This window comes from Anas acuta, chromosome 5 (assembly GCF_963932015.1).
Source record: "Anas acuta chromosome 5, bAnaAcu1.1, whole genome shotgun sequence".
In the NCBI taxonomy this organism is placed as follows: Eukaryota; Metazoa; Chordata; class Aves; order Anseriformes; family Anatidae; genus Anas; species Anas acuta.
The window spans coordinates 36,517,152-36,536,129 of NC_088983.1; the positions used below are offsets into that span (position 1 = coordinate 36,517,152).

At 48.9% G+C, this 18,978-nt stretch overlaps 1 protein-coding gene across 9 annotated transcripts in view; it reads left to right on the forward strand.

Annotated features, from left to right (window-relative positions):
* The window catches only part of SLC8A3 (solute carrier family 8 member A3), a 98,292-nt gene that overhangs the window by 57,994 nt on the left and 21,320 nt on the right, over window positions 1-18,978 (forward strand). For 5 of the 9 annotated variants that reach the window (XM_068684136.1, XM_068684138.1, XM_068684139.1 and 2 more), the window contains one exon: window positions 17,759-17,865. In XM_068684136.1, the coding sequence (XP_068540237.1) occupies window positions 17,759-17,865 (107 nt within the window). Of the gene's footprint in view, window positions 1-17,758; window positions 17,866-18,848; window positions 18,953-18,978 lie in introns of all 9 variants that reach the window. The other 4 variants (XM_068684140.1, XM_068684141.1, XM_068684135.1 and 1 more) reach the window with 2 other exon arrangements.

Below are 18,978 nucleotides of genomic sequence, written 5' to 3' on the forward strand. Positions count from 1 at the left end.
CCTCGTTGAGGTAAACACACAAGGTCTCTTCCATGAGTTTGTGTTCAGCTTCTTCAGAAAATGACCTCAGAGCAGGGGTGGGTTTCCAACATGGGGTGGAAAGGGTACATGGCCCACCAGCAGTAATGCAGGAGCTGGTACAAGCCTGTTAGGATTGCCTTCTTTTGGGCTTCAAGCTGATGATTTTCCTTTTGAAGAAATTTTGATGATTTTCCTTTTAACCTGAGTAGTTAAATTTAAAAACAAAAAAAAAAAAACAGATGCAAATGTTCCCCTTGCCCCCTAACCCCAAGAGTTAGCAGGCTGGAGTCAGCAAGGATGTTTTTACTAGATTTTTGCCTAGACCAAATCCTGCTTCTCGTGCCTGTAGGTTTTCTGCTGCTGCTCCTGTAGTCTTTGTTTGAGGATTCCTCCTCTTCCATCACAGAAGTTATTTTTCATTCCCTTTTGTAAAACAGTATTTAACAGGGCTCTTCTGCCTATATTTGTCTTCATTTTGGGTAATAAGGCGAGGCTCAGTTTAGGCATCTGCTCTTAGCTACCTTATGCAGAATGTAGGATTTTATCCAAGACATGCACTGAAAATCTGTCACCTCTGGTACTTCTGGCAGGTTGTTCTCCAGAGACGATCAGGACTCAGATGAGAGAATCACTTATGCGTGAGATGCAGGCCAGAGGTGCTTGTTAAGCATGCTTTAACAGAAGCTTCGTCTCTATCTTGTTCTGTAAAATCTAGAGTATTAGAAAAAAATAAATAAAAATGAAGTGCAACGATTTTATTATCCTTTTTTTTTTCCCTCTCCTGTTGCCTGACCCAAATGTAATGACAGGCTGTTAGGAGGGTGTAATCTACTACAAACTTCTATTTGCAGCCAGTGCACCAGATTGCGTGCCTATTCATAAGATAACAAAAAAAACAAACCCTTCCCTCTTGTTTTAAGAGCTCTTGAAAAGCAAGCCAAATGCAAGGCAAAGCTTGACTCCTCCTCCTCACCCACACACTATGATGTTTCTTGAGTGCAATGAAGTTGTAGAGATGTGTCTGTAGGTGGTCCAAAGATGTAGCACGTTCTCTGGGCTCAGCAGTGCCCTTCGTGCACTCTGGTGCCTGGTTCTTTGCTGGTGGGTTTGAAGATGCTCCTGTTAAGGATGTTCAGCTGTAACTCTGGTGGGTCCTAGCTATGCTGGGTTTCTTTCCACGAGTCAACGTGGCCTTGCTCAGAGGGTTTCCTTTCTTCCTGATGGACTGCTACTGCCATGGGGAGCCGTGCCCATGTCTGTTTTACAGGGTGGGTGTTTCAGCCACTGAAATCCCTCTGGACAGCCTGCTTGGAGGCATCTGAGCGTTGCAGTGTTCAGACATCCTTTTCCATTGCTACTTCCTATCTACAGGAACACGTGTTTAGGAGAGGGTCCTAAATGCCCCATGTGGCAGCTGGTGGCTGGGAACTGAGTGGTGCTTGCACTGCTGAGAGCTGTGGTTCCTGCCTTAGCTCCTTTTTGGTCCCTGTCCACAAGAGCAGATGCATGGAAGTGTGCAAGGCATTAGCACGCTGGGGTCCTGTGAGAGGCCAGACTGCTAGAAATGGATGTGCCCTTCCTAATCACAGCACGCCTGCATGCTCTGCCAGCCAGGCTCATGATTTGTAACAAGCAGAGGTCTAAGGGTCCGCGGCTAGGTTTTATCATTCGTGACAGATCTGCTGACTCCTGGTTTGTGAGAGCTGGGGACGCAGTAGGGGGTCCTGAAGGGACTAAGGAGCTGAGCTGACCCCAGTCTTCCTTCAGATTACATGCCACGTGTCTCTGCCTTCCTGTTGTGCTGTGGGATGCTCTCCTGCCAGCAGGGAGAGAAGGTCTGTGGCAGCTGAGCTTGTCCCCTCCTGACAGCTTCATCCCCCTTCCAGCTCCCTGCCTGTCTCTGCAGTGGTCCTGCACCGGTTCTCCTGGGGATCTAGAGAGCCTTGCACAGAAACAGGAGAGGGGACTGGTGTCCATGAATACTGCCCAGCTAAGAGCATCCCTAAGGAAAAATCTTGGAAAGGAAGAGAATATCTTAAAAAGGAAAAAGAAAAAAAAAGTGGGGAGGGTGTCTGAGGCCAGGTGTCTGAGCTGCTTGGTGGGATGGAAACCTGCCAGAACCATCTGCCTTACTGTGAAGCGTGAAAGCAACCCACCCACAAAGCTTGTGAGAGTAGCTCTGGGGCCAAAAAAGGAGCTACCTTATTTTGTGTAAACCAAGATTTCCAGTCTGTCTGGAAACAAGTGCTTGGTAGTGGGGCTGAAGGAGGACAGGCACGAGAGATGATGCTTTGGGAGTTGCAGTCCTGGGCACCCTGCTTTTCCATAAGTTACTGTTTCCTATACATTTCCTGAAAGTTACTGTTTCACTAGGATATATTGTATTGTGTACCAAGTCGAGTGATTGTAGGGCAAATCATCCCTCTGTCAGTACCCAGAACATTCCTTCCCTACCCTGGCAGCAAACATTTCAGGCTGCATCTCGTCTGAGCTGTGGTGGAAAGCTGAAGTGTTTCTAGAAGCTGATGAGGATGCTGGCTTGATTGCTTTCTTACTTTTAAGTAAAAAGTTAATTAGCTATTTATGTTGTTGTAAACTGTGATGGCCTGAGGATATGAGTGGCAAAGTCTCTAGGGAGAGGAAATATGAGCCCAGCTGATTGGTGTGAGTTCCCAGGAAAAGGCAATTTGAGTTGATGCAAACCTTTTTACAGGCTTAACAAGAAATCCCAGTTTTCAAACCGAGCACATCTCGGGCACAAATCCCTTATGCTCAGAAGCTCATACAGAAATATTAGATGAGCTAGTAAAGCACATTACCTTTCCTTAAAAACCTTGCTTCTATTTATTTACACGTTTCAAGCACTCTTTCCTCCATAACGTGGAATTGTTTTGAAACACTGATGCATTCATGCTTATGATTCAGAGGCAAAGGAGCACTTCTGTTTCCATTTTACAAGTGGGGAAAGAGTTGGCAAAGGAGGACACTGGCAGAGGGAACAAGGACCACATGGTGGCATCTTCTTAGGAGATGTCAAAGAGATACTGTGGTAGCTCCTCCTTTGCACCTTCATCTCCTCACTGCAGAGAAGGTCATGCAGAGCCTTGAGGTTTGCTTATTTATTTCAGGTCTCGGTGGGACAATGAGATTGGGACCAGCTGAGACCCTCAGTCTCTGTGCCTTGTGTAGGTTAACACCTGCCATGTTCCATCCTAGCAGCAGCCCCTTTCCATGGGGCAGAGAGATGATTTTCCATTATAGCTGGTGAAATGCTTCATGTTGTGTTTTGGTAGGTTTACAACAGGTTGTGAGCTTGTTTTAGCAGGAGAGATGTAACTGAGAGCTGATGTATACAAAATCAGCTTATATGAGGGTTAGGTGCCTCCAAGCGATGATGTCTCACATTAACGGGAATGGTTTATTCATTATGGAGAAGGATGCTGGGCAGATCTCTCTGACTTGAAGGGTACCTGAATATGAGGAGCTGAGTCAAAAGAAATAGGAAGCTCTGCTTGTTTCTAGCAGTCAGAAATACGGGCTTAGGTTTATGCTAGGGTGCCTAGTTGGGGTGCTTGATTTTTGCCAGGGTTTTCAGTAAAAAAAACTACAATTCTGAGAGCCTTAATTTTTGTTCCCAGTGCCAAATGCTTAGATTTGACTGGAGGCTGGGTATCCTCTTTTCTCCTTTTCTCATCAATAAAGTGAAAATGCTAATACTTTTTTTTTTTTAATTGCTTCAATTTCTTCTTGGTCCTTCAATAGGAAGTAGTGTCTGGGTACAAGTAAATAAGAAAAACACCTACAAAATCTGCATTTTGCAAAAATACCATACATTTATAATAGAAACAGGGACTTTGATTTGTGACCCCGTGACCATTTTCCAGTGATGCCGTCACCCCTCTGAGTAGCAAATTTAACTGACTGGAATAGGCTAGCTTTTCTGAAGTACTTTCTGCATTTTGCAGAAATAATCCATGGATCCCTAAACACCCGTCAGCCACAGGCAGTCCCCTGCTGATGTAATGCCTAGAGCTGCGCACATCAAAGTGGGATTGTGGCCAGCACCGATCCTTACTCTTACACACAAAGTAGGAGGATCAATATGAAGAGCAAGAGGCAATAATCTGTTTTATTCTTTGAAAGCCAGGCTTACAGCATCTTTTTATCCCAGATTTTCATCAATAATAGTGGTTTGTTTTTTTTTTTTCCTTCCCCTGCACTGGACATCATCCATGAAATACCACTGTTACTTCCTTCATGACCTTAGCTGTCCTCGGGTCCGTATCAGCCAGTTCTAACACTGCATTTTGCGAGTGATGGCAGGAGCAAGTCTTTACCGAAAAGGATTTTTATAGCATTGGTAGGCTGAAACAGGCTCTTTGATTTATCCCTATTTTAACATTTCTGCCTGTGGGTGATTGAGTTTAATTAAGGCTGACTAGTAAATATTTATCCTCATGACAGAAATAGATGCAGGTTTGTCCATTAAAAACACTACACAGACCGCCTCTTTGGCTGCAGCTAGCTGAACTGAACGCTCAAAGGTTTTTATGAATACCGGTGAGGAAACAACCTGGCACCTGACTGCCGCGAGCATCCCACCGCGCAGCTCTGCCCGGCCGAGGAGCCTCTCTCCCCACCAGCAGCCCCTCGGATGAGGCTCGTTGCCATGGAAGTCTCATTAAATTTACATCTCGGGCTCAGGCTGTATTTTTAGCCAGCGGTGGTTGTGGGTAAGAGGGGTGGCTGCTGCTCAGACCTCGGCCAGCAGGTAGTCGGTGTGCCTTGTGGCCCACCATGGTGGGAGCAGCACCCTGGGTGGGACTGCCCTCGGACAAAAGATGCCTCTATCGAGGGGTCTGGCAGTCTTTTTGCAGCTTTTGCTGCTGGTAGAGCTGAGCATGGGGCAGACACAGTGCCTAGAGCTGTTTCGGGGCTGGAGAAGCCTTTGGGGTGGTTCTGCGCAGCGCCGGTGGCTTCAAGTGACAGGGTCTGGTTAGGTTAGGCTGAAAATAGCAAATCTCGCTTGACTTGAGCTAAACCTTGGAACCTGGAGGGGCAGGAAGGAACTCATCTGAGCTCGGCTGAAGAACAGCACGGCATTTCCGGCTGTATTTTGGGGGGGAAAATGATGCAACAAAACAGAGGAAACAGCTATGTGGTGCCACAGATGCTCAGGTGAACCAAGTCTTGTCCAAATCTCTTCTGGAAGGGCTGAATTTGAGTTCCTATTCAAGGAATAAGACACACTGAAGGATCTGAAATCTGCGCTTACTGTAAAAAACTCCATGTGTTCCCTCTCGGTCACTTCAAATCAGATTTGTTGGCACTGGAAGGAGGGGGGAAAAAAACAGGTTTTGGTGTCTGTCAGCACTATGAGGATTTCTTGGCTCAAAACACTTGCTAGGCTCTCCCACTCTCTCTCTCCCCCTCTCAGAGCACTGAATCTCAGCATTGCTAAATGCTCCATAAACCAGATTTTATCCTGAATTACACCTGGGCAATCTTTCAGTCTTCCATGGGTCTCACAGATGGCCAGGAGAGCCTTGTTTAGCCTGCAAAACTGTGATTTGTGCTGAGGCATGGGAAAGAAAGAGTCCAGCTTGCCTGTAAACCAATAACTCTTGTCTCTAATAAAAGCCATCTCTTTCTTCAGAGGCTGTGAAAATTTGATCTGGAGCAGTTGGGCTAAAATTAAAGCAGAGTCCGACGCTGCCATCCTGCACAGTCCCATGGACAGGCTGAGCTGTGTCTGAAGCTCCAAGGGCTATTGGGGACTTACTATCATTGCTTTTTAAAGAGATGGCAATACCATTAGTTGTTTTTTTTCCTTTTTTCACAGTTGCAGATTTCTAAATTTCTGTCTCCACAGGAGGTGCCAGCTGGTAAATAAACATATTTAAAAAAAGGAAAGAGATGGGGGGATTATTTCTAATTTGCCGAAAATGGGATGTGACCTGGTTCTCTGTAGGCCTGACAAAGCCAGCTTTTGCAGCTGCAGGCTATTTCTGCTGTAGAGACCATCTATAAGCCTTCAACAGGGAGTTATTTTCAAGGCTGGCTCTGCAGACCCTTCTCACCATTAGGACCATGAAAAAGGCAGAGCCTGTGGCTGGCAGGGGCTCACAGGCTTTCCTCTACTCTTGCAGTGTCCACTGGAAGCACAGCTTGCTGTTAGTCTCGATGTGAGTGTAGGGCAAGTGGTATTTTGCCCAGGCAGCCTTGTTTCTCCTAGTGTAGCATTAAGTTTAGGGGTCTTACACATGCTTGAGTAGAATGAGAGTGGGCTGCTCAGACTTCTTCAGGAAGCCCTAAATGTCTTCCTCTGGCTCTTGCTCTGCTCACATCTCTGGGTTACAGCCACTGAGCCAGTGAGTGGGGCCCCACCGAGGTGGGTTAGGGACCTGGAAGGTTTACAGCACTTCTCATTGTGCTCTTGCAGCCTCCGAGCACTGGTGAGGCTGCTGCGAATGGGTCAGAGGACAGAAATAGGCAGCGGCTGTAGGTGTCAGGGTGTTCCCCACGGGGGAGGCACAGCCAGCCCTGGGCATCGCTTGTGTGCTGTCCTTGGCTGCTCCAGCTGCCTGCTGCATATGGAGCCAAGCATGTCTTTGATATCCTCTCTGCTTCAGTTCTGCTTCTGGAGAGCAGAGATAAATGTGGCTTACCCATGCACAGCACCAGGAGAGCCTCAGCCCAATGGGGCATGTGTTCAGGCCTGGTCTGTGGCTGATCAGAATCAGCTGTCGGGGGGCTTTTCCCATTTACAACTTGTTTCTCAGAATACATTTTACTCCAGCACCTTTTGGGGTGGCTGGGGAAGCAGGGAAGAAGGTTGGTGGCTGGGAGCTGGGGCAGGGAGAGTTTGAAAACTAGCGTGAGCTGCTGATAAACACAGACAGACACTCGGGTGAGCAGACAGAGCAGAAGGCTCCCGCTCCTGACAGCCTCCCCAGTGTACAGCAGCATCCTTGTAGGAGCGCTGACACTGCAGGGCATGTGTGAACCGAGCTGGAAGAGAGCTGAGGCTGGGGCAGGGTGGGCATGAGGTGCAGGCACCCATGCACTGCTGCCCAGCAGTGTTCCAGCTGGGCAGAGGGCTGGCTGGTACCTCCTTTCAGGAGGGAATATCAAAATCAGCTCAGGAAAAAAAATAAAATCAAGTGTGCCTTTTTGATTCTCTTTGGAAACTCTTTATATTGCTATTTCCAGTCCTAAAAAAAAAAAAAAGTCTTCTAGGTCCCACAATGGGAAAGACACTTCACAGAGTTGGGGAGTTATGTTTTTAAGATGAAAGAGCTTGGAAGGCAAAAGGGGAGCTAATTAGACAACGCAGAAAGCACACAGGATTCCTTGCAGAGGTCTGCTTGAGGTTTCAGCTTTCGGAGCTCCAGCTAAAGGCAGCTGTGCCATGTCAGCGAACCCCTGGAGGTATTTGCTGATGCTGGAGTGGATGGTTCTGTGTGTGCCACTGATCTGGGCAAAAGACCTGGGCTGGGAGAATTGTTATTTTTTCATTTGATAATGGTTATGGTTCGGTTCTATCCAGATGGTGAGGAGTGTGTGAGACCAGCCTGCAGCCCCCAGGTTCACTGGAGGTTTGATGGATGGACACCAAAGTGAATCAGGCTGGGCTTTGTCAGGGCAGAAGCTGGAGGTTGGTCAAGTCAAACAAGTGTTCAGTTGTACCTCCAAACCTTGAAAGGGAGAAGACACAGCATCAAGGATTAAGGTCCAAAGGGCTGAGGGACTTGTAATAGGGGAACTTAGCAAGAAGGGGAATGAGAGTTGAGGAGCATCTCTGCATGAGGGTGTAGGGCAAGCTCCTCTGAAGAGCAAAGGGCCTTGGTGCTAACTTTTGCCATGGGGCAGGAGGAGACTCTTGCCTGTCAGCCAGGGACCCCGGGAGGAGTTCAGGCTGTCTCTGATGTGGATTGGCCAGAAGGGTTTGGCAAAAGCACTTCCTAAAAAGCAGGATCCACATGTGAAGGCTGAGAGGGGACTAAGTGCTATGGTGGTAATTATAGCAGTAAGATGATTGTGTTGATTAAAGGAGGCCAGTTGGGTGGCTGAGGGCTGTGCAGGCTGTAGTCTGTTGGGTCTGTTTGATCTGGCCGTGCCAGCGTGCAGCGCTGATTCCCATCCCTCAGGGAGCCAGGCTGTCCTGCAGGAGGACTGCTTGTGGGGAGGCACTGCGGTGCCTGGCATCACTGCCCTTTGGGAGTGGAAACAGGGGCACCTGCAAAATGAGCCAAAGCTTGAAGGGTGTCCTGCTGCTAGATTTGGCCCTTCTGAAATACCCTTGTTCACTGCAAAGGTGACAGATGACATTTTTTGTTCAATTTGTTAATAAGGAGCGGGCTTTTTTTATGTTTAAAAGCTCTGGATGCTGGAGGCACAGGCCCATCACTCCAAGCCCAGCAGGGCTGGCCCCCTCCAGGGAACCTGTGTTTAGCTCCTAGGAGCTAACAAGTGGCCCCCTTTTGTGTTTTCTGTGTGTTGTTATTAGGTAAGAAATAGAATGAAAACAGTCCCAAAGAGTGAAATGAAACGGTGTAGCTGGGTATCCTCTGCCCTTTTTTCATTGCCATAGAAGAGGGGAAAAAAAGGAAACTGTGAGCCTGGCCAAATGCACATGGCCTTGGATAAAGATGCAATATATTGGCTCTGGGTGATGGTTGGACGTGTAACTGTGATGTTGCTGTGGCAATTCAGCGTGATGTCCCTTATCTTGGTCACAAGGAGCCTGTGACCAGAGCCAAAGCACCCGGGATCCGGCTCCAGTTCCTTTTGTTCGCGTATAATAATTCTATCTGCAGCGTGCAGGGCAGGCTCATTGCAGGCTGGCAGCTGAACAGCGTTGTTTGCAGCTCATTAATTTCCTACAGATTGCTGCCTTGCTGCTCCGTTGAATGTAGAGCAACTCAAATGGCTGGGCTGAGCACTGCCCCGCTGGGCTGGAAGCACTGCGTGCGCTGTGTGGGGAGGGAGGGAGGGAAGGAAGGAGGGGTGTGTGAGGCTGTTGTCCAGAGGTTTCCCTGTGGCAGTAGCAGCTTGCGAGGGAAGGCTTTCTTTTCCCAAGTTTCTGAGCATGGAGGGCTTGTAGTTGTCCAGTCTCTTCCCGGCCTGTGACCACACACCTCTGTAACACTTTCACCAGTCGTATCTGCACGTGTGGCAGCTGGAGGCCGAGTCCCTTGGCATCTCACCTGGGGCAGGGCAGGCTGGGGCTGACCCTCTCTGCTGGCAGCCCGGCCACCAGAAATAGCTGCTGTGGCATTTCCACAACTCTCAGTGCTCTGCTCTTCAGTTACCAAGCCGGACTGGGACATGTTACATGATGTTGTCCCTTCATCGGAGCTTTATAAATCAATTTTCCTGTCTCTTTCCCACCTGAGCAGCTGGTGCAGAATCGATACAAGCTTGTAACGCAGCACAGCAGCCAGCAAGGCTCGAGTGGAGCTCACGGAGGGCTGGGTTTGGCCCTCAGGCAACAGTGGTTAGCGTGCCTCTGCTGGGGCGCCACGTGGCATTACAGGCCTGGTTCTGGCAACCCTACAGCCAAAGGTTTTGCATATCTGGGAGTTCACAGAACTGAATGCTGAGGAGAGATCAAAGAAGTTGCGTAGAGCTCAGCTGGGCTGCAGCCAGCAGTGGGTGTCCTGCAGCCCTCAGAGCTGTGCCCAGGGAGGAGAACACGGCTGGCTCTGAGCGTGTCTGGGGTGGATGTCCTGGGTGTGCAGGTGGCTATCAGCGCCCTCAGGGCACACTTAAACCTGCCACAACAGCACCGAGTGATGCAGGGCAGGCCCATGTTATTGGCAGTGCTGGGGGGACCATTTCAGCTAGCAGGTTTTGGCAATTTCTGCCCTACAAGGCATGTAAAGCCTCCCTGTGCCCATGAGTGATGTTCTCAATCTGGCACTTCTCATTCCCCAACTTCCTCTCCCCCTTCATCCCCACCTTCTCGTCCTTGCCAGCATCTCCATGGCAACCCTGTTGCTGAAGAATAGAGAAGACATCTAAATATAGCTTCCAAATCTCCATGCCTTCAGCTAAAAGCCTAAAACCAAGGGCGACGGCTGGAAGCGCCGGGCTGCTAACACCAGCTAGTAGGGAGGTGGGACTCAGGAGCACCTTGGTGGGCCGGGGTCACTCCCAGCTGAATTTGGGATCCAGTTTGGCTCATGACCAGCTCAAGGCACTCTGAGATGGCCAGCCTGCCTTCAAAGGCCTTTAATAAGGAATAGGCTGTCTCCCTTCTTTCTCCACCCTCTAATATTTCTAAATTTTTTTACAGTGTGACCAGAGTGGGATTGTGGCTGGGGTTTTTGCTCCTCTCAAAAATCCCTTTCTAAGAGGAAAAAGGGCACATCATCTCCTCAGAAAAGCTGTTCCCCTGGGAAGCAGCCCAAGTTAGGGAGGAGAGAAATGCTTCTGCCCAGGGCCCTGGCACTGCTTTGCACCTACACCAGGCTGATACCCACCAGAAGTGGCTGGCTTCATGGGCTGCCAAGTCGAATTATTACTTGTACAAGACAAGAGCTTATTGTACAGACCTCAACAAATAAGCTCCACAGGCTGCCGAGACTGTCTGCTCTCTCCTGGCCCTGAAGCACCAAGTCTTGTAGGGTCAGCACGAAGAAGCTGACCTACAGCAGGCCGGGCAAGAGCCCGCTCGTGTCTGGGCACAGACACTGCAGTGGTCAGAGCCAGCAGTCTGGAAGGTGAGGCACAGATCAGCCCAGTGGTTTTCGTTGTTTGTTTTCCAGGGGATCTTAAAGATTACAGCTGAGCCTTCAAAAGGTTTAATATAGAAATAGTTTTATTAAAGCAAATAAAGAAAAACACCTGTGGAGCTGGGCTGTTATGTTTGTATAACCAAACAAATAACTCGGCTGATCAGCTGCTGGTAGGGAAGTCCAACAAATCACGTTACCCTGTTCTTCGCTTCTTTGCAGTAATTCTTAAAAGCGAATAGTGGCATCTTTCTGTGAGGAGCCCTCCATATTAGAGAACTTTATCATGCTTGAACAAAGTGAAATAAAGAGTGCTTTGGAAATGTGCTCACCTGACAGGGCTGGCTATGCTAAGAGGACCCAGAGCATTTTGTTGTACCTGCCCCATATGCATTTTCTATCTCTTCCAGGGCTTCAGAGTTGAGTGTGATATGCTTACTATTTAACATCTCCAGTGCTGATCCTGTGGCTGAGTTTTTTCAGTATTTGTTTGCAAGAGATGACCGTGCTTAATGGGCTCACCTGCTTCTAACTTAGCAGCTCTGATTTCTTATTGCCTGTACAGTTGTTTGCACTGGTACAAAGTAGGTGTGAAACAGTCATGTGAATTTGGCAGCAGTTTATATCCCGTCACATGGCAGTGGGAAGTGAGGGCTGTGCTGTTGTGTCGGGAAATAACCACAGACTGGAAGGGAAGTTGGGCACAGCCAAAAAGTATTCACCAGTTTATCTATTCAGGATGCAGGAAGGACAATGGGCATCTTATATTTTATTTTAGCTATTTTTTTCCATCAGCTATTGCTGTAAGTCTTTTACTGGTAGCACTTCAAAGTTTTTCTAATACAAATAAAGACTTTTTAAAAGTGAATGTAGTCTTGACTATGTCCCTTTAATTATCGTGTGTCAGCTATACTGAAGCGTTTTCAATAGTCCTAATTGAAACATGAGCCAATTCACTAATTAGCCAAGATTACACAGGGAATACACAAAGGGAAATCACTTCTGTGTCAATATTTCCTCCTTTATCCCTCACCAAGATTTCTCAGCCCCACTGCCTCTGTTCTGCCGCCTCCTTCCATCCTTGTGCAAGGAGGGACAGCCAGGGCATAGGGATTCCTCCTTGATGCAGTGCCAAAGGTCTGCTTCCCCTCCCAAGCAAAGTTATTCTCTCTGAGTTGCTGTAACATCTTCCAAACGAGGAGCTCAAATGCTCTGCAAATTGTGGCTGTCCCCTATCAAATCCCTGTGAGAAATTAGGATCACAGCCACCGCGTGGATATAGAAACTGAAACACAGGGTATCGAGTAACTTGGAGGGCCCCAGCATTGCCTGGAGAAATGCACAGGTCACGTAGTGATTAGCGCTGCAGAGAACCCTATTGTAATAAGATTATAACTGGTTACCATCTGGTTACCCAAGACCAACTTGGAGACAAAAGAGACAAAATTCCTTTTCTAGGAACCTTCTGTGACCCTTTACAGCAGACTGGTCTGGTAGTGCAACTGCCCAGGCTGTTCCTCGTGTGCTTGCTGCACAGAGTGGGTCTCTTGCACAGCTGCTCCTCCAAGGTCCTCATGAATGACACAGCCAGTTCCTGGAAGTTGGCCCGCAGTGGCTCGTCTCCAGCTTCTGCACTAGCACCGGTTCTTCTGTAACTCATACATCAGCAACTTGTACATCAGTGATCTGCCTGAAACTCTATCCTGACACTGGCTGTCCTGTGGCTATCTGCTTAGGTAATTGGTACCGAGGTCTGCTCTGACCTTAGAGGCACCTTCAGTTCTGACCTGGCTGCTAAAGCAAACTGTGACCACCCCTGGTGGCAGCAGCTGTGTCTTTCAAACCTGTCCCCTCTCAGTAATTGCCATGGAAGCCAAAAATCTCCTTTTGTGGGCATAGACTGGAGCCCAGTGTGCTCCCTGTCTATCTTGATCTCGGTCTGGATAGATTCCTAAATTACCTTGATTTCCTGTTGACAGTGTGATCACTCATCATTTCCTTGGTGACCTTGAATTCAATCTGCTCTGGGATCTAATGCTTTTCCCCCTCAAACACCTCCTGTCTTTATCTGTTGCTATGTGACAGCATAATCCTTTGCTTCAAAATGGCTCAGCTTGTCCCAGCCTGGGTTAGTTGATGTGCAGCTCTCTGTGACCATGTGCATCATATTAGGGCTCCTCTTGCTGTCTTCTTCACCTTGCCTGCCAGCACTGTCATGTTGTTCTGTTAAATATCCGCCTCCTAATGAGCTGGGCGAAGACAGCTCCCCACTATACATAACCTTATTTAATCCCCTCTGGTTTGCCTCATGTTCTGACATCTTACTTAGTCAGCATTTCTGCTGCAGGACTGCTCAGTGAGATCTTCTGGCAGGAAGAATGGGTCCTATCCGTAGTCTTGTGTTGAAAACCCATCCCAGTGCCAGCAGTCATGTGCTGAGCTCTGGGGAAGGGTCAGACTGGCATCGAATTATTTGAAATTCGTGGTGCAGGGACCTGTACCCACAGCACGTCAGGTGAGGATTTGGGTACACTGAGGTGCAGCAAGAACACCATGGTTTGATCCAAGGTGTGTGCTCTAATGATTTGCATTAATGAGCTACTAAAGATCTCCCAGGACTTCTCGCTGTCCTAGGGATGTTTACCTGGCTGTCCTGGCTGCTTTCCATCCTGGCTAACAGCATCCCACCGGGGACTGTAAATCCTGCCCTTGCACAACCCTGCCTGTTTCAATGGTATACTCTATGTGACACCTCCTCACTTACGCTGTTTTCAGAGCTGAGCCTTATTTCACATTCCAAAGTCATGCAGACACATCCTCTTAACCTCCTCTGCAATAATTCCTGCAAATGAGAGTCTCCACACAGAGAGATACTCAATATTTTCTAGCACATTAATCAAATAACCATCCAGTTGTTGCCTTATGTGTTGGAAGCGGACGTGTTGTCAAATAAAATGATTTTGTAGATTATCTTCTGTACTTCCCGGACAGGGAATTTAGCAACATCGTGTGTGCAAAGTCCTTTAGGAGAAGATGGATGTCTATCCATTTCATCTTCTGTTGCTTACTCAGGGAAATCTTGTTCTTAATGTTGCTCCCCAGGGGAGCTTTTCCCATCCCTAACTTTTAAAAACAGTGATTATTTTTCAGTGTGTGTTTAAAGGAGAGCCCAGACTGGCACCATCTGAGGGCTCTTGGTGGCAGGAAAGCATGGTTCGGTGCTGCTGGAGATGGTCCCTGCCAGGCCCTGTCTGACCTGCAGGCACATGGGGAGAAGGATGTTACCCATGCCATTACAAACTGAAAGCATCGCTTGGTCTGCTGAAAGCACCACTGAGGTCTAAATTAAAGAGCTCTTTCCGCAGATTTATCTAATGCGGGGGCTGAGGTTGAACTGTGCTGTGGCTTGGTACCGGTCCTGGAGCTTTGGGGTTTGCAGAGTGGCTTCTTGCTGCCAGCTCCAGGAGGCATTTAATGAAGGCGGTTGATTTCTACGACAGGCTTTTGGATGGCTTTTGTTGTTATCTGCTTCTGAGCTGTCTGAGGTACGTCAGGGCTGCGATGGAGCTGTCAGAGAGGAAGGGGAAGGATGGCAAGTGTCCTTTCCCATTGCAGGGCTGTCAGACCAGGGAGCGAAAGCTGCTCGGCTGAGCAAGGCGCACTGCAGATCCCGTCAGGGAGGGGAGAGGAACACTCTTGGTGGCTGGAGGAGCTGCAGAGCCTGGGACACCACAGCCACCCTCCGTCAGTGGTGACCTTTCCGTGGTGACAGTCACAGGCACACGAGCCAGCTGAGAGAAGGGCACTTCCCTGCGAGGAAGCAAGCACAGCCCTGCTCCTTGCAGGCCCCGCAGTGGCCCCACGAGCTGCTCTTCCCTCTGCTGCAAAGGCCCAGTGAAAGGCCAGACATTCCCCATCGGTGGCGTGCTGGGCACCTTCAGCTCTGGTCTAGGGCAGCGAGTGGGACAAAGCTGATGGAGGTGATCCTGGGATGGAGCCTGTGGGCTCAGGGACACAGCCTTCTGGGAACGAGCCAGGTAAAAGCTCCTTTTCTCCCTACTGCTTGTAGCAGAGGCTTAAACATCAGTTTACTGGGATTGGTCACCAAATTCAGATACCCTTTTTCCAAAAGCCATGTAAGGCCTGAGGGTGCGGAGATGATCCAGTTTGCAGCTGAGCTGGTCTAGGAGTTCAGGGGATTGGTTATGCTCATGCAGAGGTTTTACCAGCTATCCTGAGGTGTTCCTGCCTTCAACTTGGCCTTTTATATCAGGGTGAAACTTGAACATCTGCTTCTCTGTACAGAGAAGAGAAAATCCGAATGGTTATCTTGTTTCCCTAGAATAGCTGAAGTTTACTTCTTTTTCCAGCAAAGGTATTGTTGGTTGTTTTTTTTTTCCTTCTCCCTTGTGGCAGGCTTAATCCCAACCAAGCCCAAACGATGGCAACATCGCTCATATCTCAGTCATATCTGCAAGAACCAACCATCAGGAGGCAGGGACTACCTGTGTAAATGAGATTTTCTCTTCTGAGCATCCCTCACCTTTGGATCACTGTTGAACCTCACTGCTTTGCCAGTGGAAAAAGAGGGATCAGGAGAGAGCTGGGCTTTGAGTTTTGCTTAAAGGATACAGTGCTCCTGTCCTGGGCTAATGGTGTCCATGGCATGCATGGGAGGTAAAGCTGTTTGTGCAGCCAGACTGAACGTGAGGTGTTGTCCTATTGCTCCTGTGGGATGGAGGGCTTGGGCAGGGCGGGACTACTTAGTGTGCCATGTAGAGCTCTCTGTAGTTAACAAAATGGGCACGCAGTGAGTTGTTATTTCTTTAGTCCATAGTTTTGCATGTGTATTGTGCAGACAAGTGGATTGTGTGAAATCAGGCTTTCCACGCACAGAGCACAGTCATGGAGATCATCTGCCATGCACACTTTTCTCATCAAATGATGAGACACTTTCTCCCCTGCTTTGGTGTGTGCACACACTACTGATGGGAATGGGAGAGACACCTCATAAAAAGAATAAAAGAAAGTTGCTGTATGAAACAGAACTCAAAGAGTGTGCATGCTCAATATGCACTGCATAAATCTTTGGAATGGCTTAGTTTCAGGTGACAAGTTTTGTTGCAGGTACCGAGTAATATGGGGCTCCTGGGGTGGAAAACTGTAAGCAATAGTAATTATGAATGGGATTTTTAAAAACAACCCACGTTCAGGAAGGACTGGCTGCTTTTGAAAATCCCACCTTCTGTTTTGTAGTAGGAGAGCAAGAAAGAGATCAGAGCTATGAATCAGATGTAGATTTAATTCAGCAAATTGAAAAAGCTTTGCAAAGTACCAGGGGCCCAGACAACATCTGGTTCAAAAGCAAAATTCAGTCAAACTCTCCAAAGGAAATGCAATGAAATCATTGTGATGAAGTCTTAGCAGAACACCAACATTTACACCAGAGACCTATCATTTAAAATCCTACATCCTTCAGGCTGGATTAGAGAAGATTGAAAGGGTCTAGAGAAGGGAAAGGAGGCTTGCTGGCATTACTGCAGGATATTGTTAGAGCAAGCACCGGCAAAAATAAAGCTGATTTAGCTTAAAGAATCAGAGGTGATTTTTCTTGCATATTCATACACTGATGGATATAGCAAGGGGTATGCAAACTTTTCTCCCTGTCCTGTATGCCATCATTTGAAAGATGGCTCAAAACAAGAGCCAGTGCAGGGAATGGGATTTCCCCTGTCAGAGCATAGAACAAATTGTGACTTATGACAAGTCAAATTGCAGGGGAACTGGATAATTTGGGGGTCAGTAATGATATCAGTAGGAATGCAAGCTGCAGCAAGGAAAGTCAGCCAATCCTCCCATTTCCCACTATGAACTGGTGATTTTCAGGGGGCTGCTGGCAGTAGTGCAGGTCCCCAGAATTCAGGGCTGGGCTGCTTAGTCCCTGAAGCGCTATGGGGCCAAAGACACTATGTGTGTTTAATGTCTGTGTTTAAGATAGAAAGGCTTGTAGTGTATCAGTCCTTTCCCCAGTCAGGCACAGGGAAAAGTGCTTTCTGCCTTCCCTGTGAGCACACGAGCAGCAGCAGCTCAGCTTAGGGAAACTGAGGCACGCCATTATTTGAAGCCTGGAGCTATTTCTCCAGGCTACATGATTGCCAGTCCTGCTTCTTCTCATCCTTGCCATCCACAGCTGAGACTGGTTTCGGGCAAAATACACCAGGGGCTGATCCGAGCATTGGGGCTGGGCAGGGAGAGAGGGGAGGCGGAGGTGCAGTGGTGGTGCTGTGCCTCTGCTGGAGGGACAGCTGTGGTGGGGCAAGGGAAGGGCACTGTGGGCAGAGCTGGCTTTTCATTCAAAAAATGTGGTTCCAGCCTGGGGCCGGGGCTGACTGGAAGCCTGGGAGCACCGAGATGGCAAGTTCATGCCCATTTAGAGCATATGCACTGATACAAGCATGTAATTATATGTGATCATCAGTGCATATGCAGGCAGCGCTCCATTTAAGAGGGTGTAGGATCACCCTGTAATAAAAGCACTAAGCCCTTCTGTCGTGAGCGAGGGATGTGATTTCAGGAAGCCTTTCACCCGAGAGGAAAGCCAGCAAAGTGCAGGTATAATTTGCAGCCCTGGCTGGAAGGGGGCCCATGAGTGGTGTGTGTGTGTGTGTGTGGACGTGGAGAGCAGCAGGGGCGAAGCGTGCCCCTCTCCTGCATGGCACAGTCCTGGTTCCTGAGCCCCTTGCCAGTTTGCCAGGGGGTCAGAGCCATCCGTGTCTCACTTTATTCAGGCCCTGCCTTCGGACCTGCTGGTTAAACAGAAATCGGCCGGCGTTGCTGGCAGCAGCGGGGCTTTAGCCTCTTTCCAGGGCCAGATTGAGCTCATTCAGTGGGTGAGAAAACTTTGACTTTAATGTTCCTATTCACCTCCCAACCTTCCTCCACTTTGCTTCTCTGTTCTCTTCTCCCCTTTATGACGCTTATTATTTTTCCGTCCACAGCAAAACAGTTCACATCAAGGTAATTGATGATGAGGAGTATGAGAAAAACAAGAATTTCTTCATTGAGCTGATGAGCCCCCGCATGGTGGATATGAGTTTACAGAAAGGTGTAGTACTGGCCCTCCAGACTAACGTTAACATTCTTCTTTCCTCTTCTCTCTTCTCCTTCCTCCTCTTCTCCTCCTCTTCCTCTGATTTCTCTTTGTTTCCAACTGCTCTGTCCTAAACGCTGCTGTGCGCACGCACCGTGTCACATGGTACCCATGGAGCGGGGGGACAGGGGCGGTGGGGGGCCTGGGGCAGGTGGCGAGGGATGGAGAGAGAGAAGGATGCCCATCAGTCCTCGGTGGGAATATTTTTCCATGGGTATTCCTGCTGAAGGGAAGGACTGAGGCACGTTTTGCAGTGTTGGTGGGAAGATGCTGGCCAGAAACACCCAGCAGCTCCAGAGCTCATCACCCTCGCCCAAGGTGAGAGAGCAGGTGGAGAGGAGAGGCAGGCAGTGTCAGGAAGGAGAAGCAATAAGGCGTGCCATTTTAAAACTGGAAATCAGAAATACCAGCTAGCAGAGCTACCTGGCAGCAGAGACCCGCCTCACCCCACTGGGGAGTGTGGCTGCGAGTACGCATCTTTCTCTCTCTTCTTCTCACGCTGCGAGCCCAGAGTCCCTCCAGATTTATTATTAATTGCGAGGGTAGCACAAGCAATCAATCTTCCAGCTAAGACACAGTTGGTACCCCAGCGTGGCCCCCGGTGATTTCCGGGCAGCCGATACCCTTTCCATCACCATGTGACACCGAAAAACTGCGCTGCAGACGTCGCCTCCCACTAACCATCAGCAAGGTCCAACTCCCCCTCTTCCCTCTCTCCTCACCCCCTCGCCGGCCCTGTCTCCCCCCTAATGCCCTCCCGCTCCCCGAGGAGCAGCTGCGACCGATGTGCCATGTCCACGAGGCCGGCCGAGGCACGCCGCCCCGCCGCGAAGGGGCTGCATGCGAGGAGCCTGCGCTGTTGCCGCCGCTGCTGCTACTGCGTCGCCTCCGGCCGGCCGACCCGCTGTACACGGTTGTCTCTCTTGTTGTCCCTACAGGAAGACCGTAAGGGTTAAGATAGTAGATGAGGAGGAATACGAAAGGCAGGAGAATTTCTTCATTGCCCTTGGTGAACCGAAATGGATGGAACGAGGAATATCAGGTGTGAGATCCCTTATGAAAAAAAAA